Here is a 5,688-nt window from a genome sequence, read left to right as displayed (position 1 = left end):
GCAAACATCGATCCTTATGACCAAGTGTAAGTTTGTACCACTCTTCGTCTAGATGCATTTGACAGGTAACGTAACCAGAATCTAGTGTCAAATTGGCACTCTTACTCTGAAAAAGTTGGCAGATGATGTAACCAAAATCTGGTGGCAAATTTGCAGCAATCTGAGACGCATATTATCAGGTGTAAAAATTACATGCACATGAATACCAAACCACGTTTTTCTAGCACTCGTATTTGTGCGTTTAATACTAAGGTGATGACCAAATACCCAGCTTTTGCACTTAAATTTCCGGTTGGAACTGTTAAACTTGCTCTGCCTTGTGAAGATCAGTGCTTGCAAATTCGCTCTCTGCAAACATACAAGCGGTTCACTTTGTTCAATTGAATAACTTCATGATCCTATGAGTGATGTTTCCCCAGTCATGTTGAACAAGAGGAGTTAGCTGAGCATTATACTAAGTTTCAACTCGTCTTGTACAACTCAAAATTTCAAGTGGCATAACTGCCTGGTAATGAATTATTTATTAGACAATGTCAAAATTACAACCTTGAAAGGCACATGGCCATGTGGCCTTTCCTCTAAAGTCTGTATCAGTCTGTATCAGATTTTGTGCTTTTGTCTATGCGCATAGCTTTCTGAAACAAGATATCTACTAAATTTATCTGTGGAGCAGTATATACACTTCCAGCAGCTGTTCTTTAGGTATTGATCACCTCTGCACACTGGGATGTCAACTCCAAGCTGTCCTAGCCATCTCTAGTCTCGTGAATTCCAAGCTCCAGCACCGAAGACTTCTTCAATCACACTGGACGTCGGAAGAAAATCTTCATCCTTGGGGCAGGTCAAACAACCAACATCCCATTCTTTGGAACTACAGGGCTCTAAAAAAAGTTCATTACCAGTACTGCTGCTCATACTACTAAGGTTGCTAGTTATATGTTTTGTATTTTGATTTCCGCTTATGTCAGAAAGGACTTGGTCAAGTGGCTGATGTGCTTGATCTGAACTGCAGTTATCAGGCATGTCAATCGGAGGCATGTCTGACTCTTTACTGACACACTTACTGCCATCAAGGTTCAGCCTTATATTATCTTCTGAAGCTTCCTCAGCATTGATGTCATCCTTGTATTCACAGAGATTGTCTTCAAAGATCTCATTATGATCATCTTCCTCGGCAGGTGATTCAACCACAGAGTCATCATACCCATTTATTTTTTCTATTACTTCATCAGCAGAAACATTAGTTCCTTCCCATTCATCATTGTCGCTGTCAATACTCAACACATCAATTCTGTTCTGTTCAGCACGTCTTCGTAACATGAAGACATTAAAATAATAGCTAACTATTTCCTTCTTGGTCCTAGAAGGAAATTCAATAGCTGAATGGTTCCAAAAGTTCCTCCCCAGTGATGCAGGATGGGAAAATACAACCTCAGCAAATATTTCCTCTTCCTCCTCGCTCCATTTTTCAGCCACTACCTCTCCCATTTCCAAAAAACCCAACTTGACAAAAGCCTCCTGGCCAAGGGTTTTCCTGAGTTTTTCTCGTGCTTCAGTGATGTGTTGCCGAACACATCTAACGGATCCCACATCATCACAGGAACAATCAATTCTTCCATCTCCAAGTTTCTCCCCAGTGTCTTCAGACATGTCTGATCTAGGCATGGGAACTAGACAAGAACCAGAAAATTGCCTCTCATGGTCTAAATGATTACCAATATCTGACATGAGAGATTGGGATGAACGGTTGAAGACTTCAAAAGCATCTCCTGATGAACTGGACAACTTTTCATCATCACACCCACACCATTCAGGTATTTCTGCTTGAAAACCACTGCCAATGGGGACCAATTTCCGAGGAGGATATTCCAAAAGAGAAGAATAAATATCTCCGGTATGAAAAATGGTCCTTGCTGGAAAGTCAAGATTATAATGGTTTGGAGACAGCAATATGCAAGGTGCCCCCGACCTGACATCTTCTTCACAGGTAGTGCTTGTAGCCCAGGAAGAGTTGGAAATGGAGCAAGCCAGACTTCTATCTATTTCTTTCTCAACATAACTTTGGAATTCAGCAAGATTGCTGTCTACAAGACTTTCATCACTTTCACCTTTCTTTTTATCGCAAGCAGCCCCATCTTCACCTACCCACATATTAAGACTGGTAAAAAACATAAAAGTACTGAAAGATAAGCATATATATCGTACAAATATTAGCAAGCATCTAAAACAGATAGAAGTAAGAATTTAGCTTCAGAAAACAGTACTGAACTCTCCTTAGTGGGTCCATTCTTAAGTAGAAGAATAAGAGCTCAACCCACAGAGACAGAAGAAATTCATAGAGTAAAAGCTCTGAACTAATGTCCAATGCCATGCAGGTTTCTTGTTAAACCAAGGCATAAATTAGCCAAAAACATTTTGGCCAGAAGAACTTTATCAATCAATATCTTCTATACAAGTAGCTATGTGCAAAAAAGGCCACAAAGAACCAAGACATTCAATGCAGATTTTCAATTATATGGAAAACTGCTGAGAAGCTTTAGTTCAGAAGCAGATAAACTACTCTCATTTGGTTCTAGACAATAATACAGTGATACAAGCAGTCCCCTACATCAAGCATCTTCAAACGTTGATAGAGACTTCTTCGCACCTAAAATATGAAGCTTTGGAGGGATATTTCCATCAGGGAACTCTAAAACTGACACCCTCTTGTCACTTGGCTCCAGAAGCTTCGGTTGCTTGGACAAGGCCTCATATAACTCCTCACTAAGTGGTCGTTTTTGTACCATATTTAACTGCAAAAGGAGTTAAAACAATGTAAACTAATATGCACAAGAAAAAAGTAGAATAACTAAAGCAAAAGGGCATTCACTGGCATAGAAGAGGTAGATCAAGAAACAAAGACCCACAGCTCCATTTAGCACAATAAAGGCGAGAAGCTTGACATATTTCTCAAGGAAAATGTACCGTAAAGGGCAATTTGAGCTTGAAATATATAATAAAGGCAGTTGAAAACCATATAGCAGACTTTGATTCAGTGAAAGAAAAGGAAAGATTGCATGTACCAATCACAAATGAAAATTAGTACTATGAGTCTCACAAGCGGCACTGCAACAAACACAACAGCTAAAAAGGACAAACTGAGAAGTAATTCAATTTCCATCATCCATAAAGTTGGGTGAAAAAATGAGTTCGTTTCACGTCATGGTTACTGCACCAATGCACCAAATCCAAAAACATCCTATGCTCTGTACTAACTCCACAACACCATGAAACATGATCATACGCAACAACCAAAATGCTCAGATGCAAGAAGACGTCCTACTACCCAAAATTTCAGATCGACAAAACCATCCATTTCATGAAATAACATGACACGTGCAAGCCTCCTTCTTCCAGCCATTGCTCTCTTAGCCTTTTTCCGGCAAGAAGTCAGAGACGGTTTCACACATATCAGTTTTTTCAAAAAATTTTAGTAAATTTGCCACATAATCGAGAAATTTTCGACTAACACTTTAATAATAAGTCAAAACAATCATTAAGCATGTTTTTGCAAGGATAATGACACCAGCATCTACAATCACTCCCAAACAAGTTCCAAAATCTAATTCTCACAACAGCAGGCAGCCCACTTATGCTGAGCAATATAGTGTGACAATTAAGACTAGTCCATGGTTGAATTAAGATCATTTACTAGGAAAATTATAAAAGATAAGACCACTTGACTAGCCTTCCAATCTGTACATATGTCATCAAGAATTTAGTAGTTTGAAAGCTCTCGCAATTAGTTAAGTTGTTTTGATCCAGCATGGATGGTACAATTGAGCCAATGATTTGCGAGCACCGTCTTTTTTTTGTTTATTTTTTTGGGATAAATGAGTAACAGCATCTGAACACGTGGCAAATAAACCTCAGCTAGACCAAAGCCGACAGATGGCACGTATTTATTGCACAAAAGGAGTGCCCTAACCATTTTCTGAACATTAATTAATAAAAAACAAAACTCATTCTCAGGATAACTACAAAAAAAATTCCTAAAAAAAATCATTCCCAGAATTGTCAGAAGAAGAAAATGAAAAAAGATTCATTTACCTTAACAGTGAAAAAAACTTGCTTCCTCGAATGAAAAGCAGATCTTGTAGATTTTAAACCAGAATCAATCAATCAGCTGATTTTTTCTATAACTTCAAAATGAGATCTTCAATTCCCCCAAAATGATTTTCCAAAACCAAGATTAAAAAAAAAAAAGAATAATTAAATCGAAACCCTAACCCTATATCCCCAAAATTTTTTACAAATTAAAGAGCAACCCACCGACATAAACAACTTTTCCAACAAATTCCAGAAATGAATTTCAAAGATCTTGTGAATCGAACAGAAGAAATAGTTTTATAAATTCAATAAAAAATAACTATTTACTTACTTTTAGGGAAAATTGCACGAAGAAAAGATCAAATTTTTATCAACAGAGAAGGATGAAATCAGAGTAGAAAAGAGAACCCGGATGAAATTTTGTTAATTTACAAAGAAAACAGAAAAACTAAACAGATCTGACGAAGTTTAAAGAAATCTGAAACCCTAACCCTAGATTTCGAATTTTCAGTGGCTGAGGCTAAAACAGGTATCAATCGACAGAGGAGAACGAGAATCGGAAGAATCGGATGTCGAATTGTAGATTGAGAGAGAAAATCGAGGCGAAATTTGGACGAGAAAAGGAGAGAGAAGAAGAGATCGAAAAAGGGGGTTAGGGGGAGCAAATTTGTTGACTTGACTTAAAAGAGTAAAGCTAGGGTTCGGAAATTATGGAGACCGGGCGGTCCGAAAAAAGAAGTACATCGGATGGACTAAAAAGGGCTCCGATTTTTAAACTAATTACGCCAAGTGCCGCTGAGATTTGTGCGTTATTCAAAGCTGTTGGCTGTTATAGGCATAGGGTGATTTTCGTAAATTCACAGAGGAACTGGTGGTGCACCTATAATAATCAATGGGCTGTAAGTACATGTAAGAAAATGGTTGGCGTTACCTCTTTTGGGGCACATAATAAAGGAAAACAACGGATGCCACGTGGAAGATAATTAATTAGGTGAAGCTGTCATGATCTTTGACTTTTCATTTGACTTTGACCTCAATTTGCACGAGGGAAAATTAAAATATAAGAAATGCTATAATGAGAAATTTTGGGGAATTGTTTATATTGTACTAGATGGGATTTTTTGAGAGTAGTTTTTTTTCTTTTTTTTGAGAGTAGTTTATTATAATTAGTATTCAAAACACACACATGAATATATGTGCAACTAATAAAAGAAATTTGTGCCAAATTTTTTATCATATTTGAAATCATTTTCAAGAGAATTAATTTTATATTGTAATAGTAAATATTTAGAAAATTTATTAAAATAAAATATATAAACAAATAATTATTTAATGGTAATTCATAACCATAATTACCCTCCTTGCTTAGCTTCGAAAAAGTTGAAGCAAATTAGGGGCGCTTAAACAGATGCACATTATAGACCGTGTTTTATTTTATTTTATTTTATTTTTTGAGCCACGTTGTAGAATTTGACTACCCCTTCCCGAACGTAACAAGGAGATGGGAATGGTATGACCGTCAGTGAGAACGCCTCATGCAGTTGGTTCATCAAAAACAAAATTTGAAAACCTCCAATTTGAATTTTTGTGGTATTAAAC

At 37.0% G+C, this 5,688-nt stretch overlaps 1 protein-coding gene across 3 annotated transcripts; it reads right to left on the bottom strand.

Annotated features, from left to right (window-relative positions):
- Positions 1 to 486: 486 nt before the first annotated feature.
- Positions 487 to 4,885, bottom strand: LOC113742976 (uncharacterized). Of its 3 annotated transcripts, none has more exons than XM_027271018.2 (3): positions 4,090 to 4,885; positions 2,648 to 2,792; positions 487 to 2,141 (listed from the first exon to the last, which is right to left on the bottom strand). In XM_027271018.2, exons 2-3 carry the CDS (start codon positions 2,784 to 2,786, stop codon positions 757 to 759), a joined length of 1,524 nt encoding a protein of 507 aa, XP_027126819.1. In that variant the 5' UTR covers positions 2,787 to 2,792; positions 4,090 to 4,885; the 3' UTR covers positions 487 to 756. The 3 variants fall into 3 exon arrangements, with proteins under 3 accessions (XP_027126819.1, XP_027126820.1, XP_027126822.1); XM_027271019.2 differs by lacking the exon at positions 4,090 to 4,885 and adding an exon at positions 3,728 to 4,083; XM_027271021.2 differs by lacking the exon at positions 4,090 to 4,885 and having other exon boundaries at positions 487 to 2,158; positions 2,648 to 2,786.
- Between the last annotated feature and the right edge of the window lie 803 nt (positions 4,886 to 5,688).

The sequence above is a fragment of the Coffea arabica genome, chromosome 4e (assembly GCF_036785885.1).
Source record: "Coffea arabica cultivar ET-39 chromosome 4e, Coffea Arabica ET-39 HiFi, whole genome shotgun sequence".
In the NCBI taxonomy this organism is placed as follows: domain Eukaryota; kingdom Viridiplantae; phylum Streptophyta; class Magnoliopsida; order Gentianales; family Rubiaceae; genus Coffea; species Coffea arabica.
The sequence above is the reverse complement of the archived record's forward strand: the minus strand, read 5'-3'. Positions and strand labels throughout refer to the sequence as shown.

What these genes read in the sequence shown, in the direction of transcription:
- LOC113742976 (XM_027271018.2), bottom strand. Translation starts at nt 2,786, where the DNA reads ATGGTACAAAAACGACCACTTAGTGAGGAGTTATATGAGGCCTTGTCC. An exon ending in TCCAAAGCTTCATATTTTAG is followed by an intron (nt 2,142 to 2,647) that starts GTGCGAAGAAGT and finishes ATATGTGGGTAG; the next exon opens with GTGAAGATGGGGCTGCTTGC.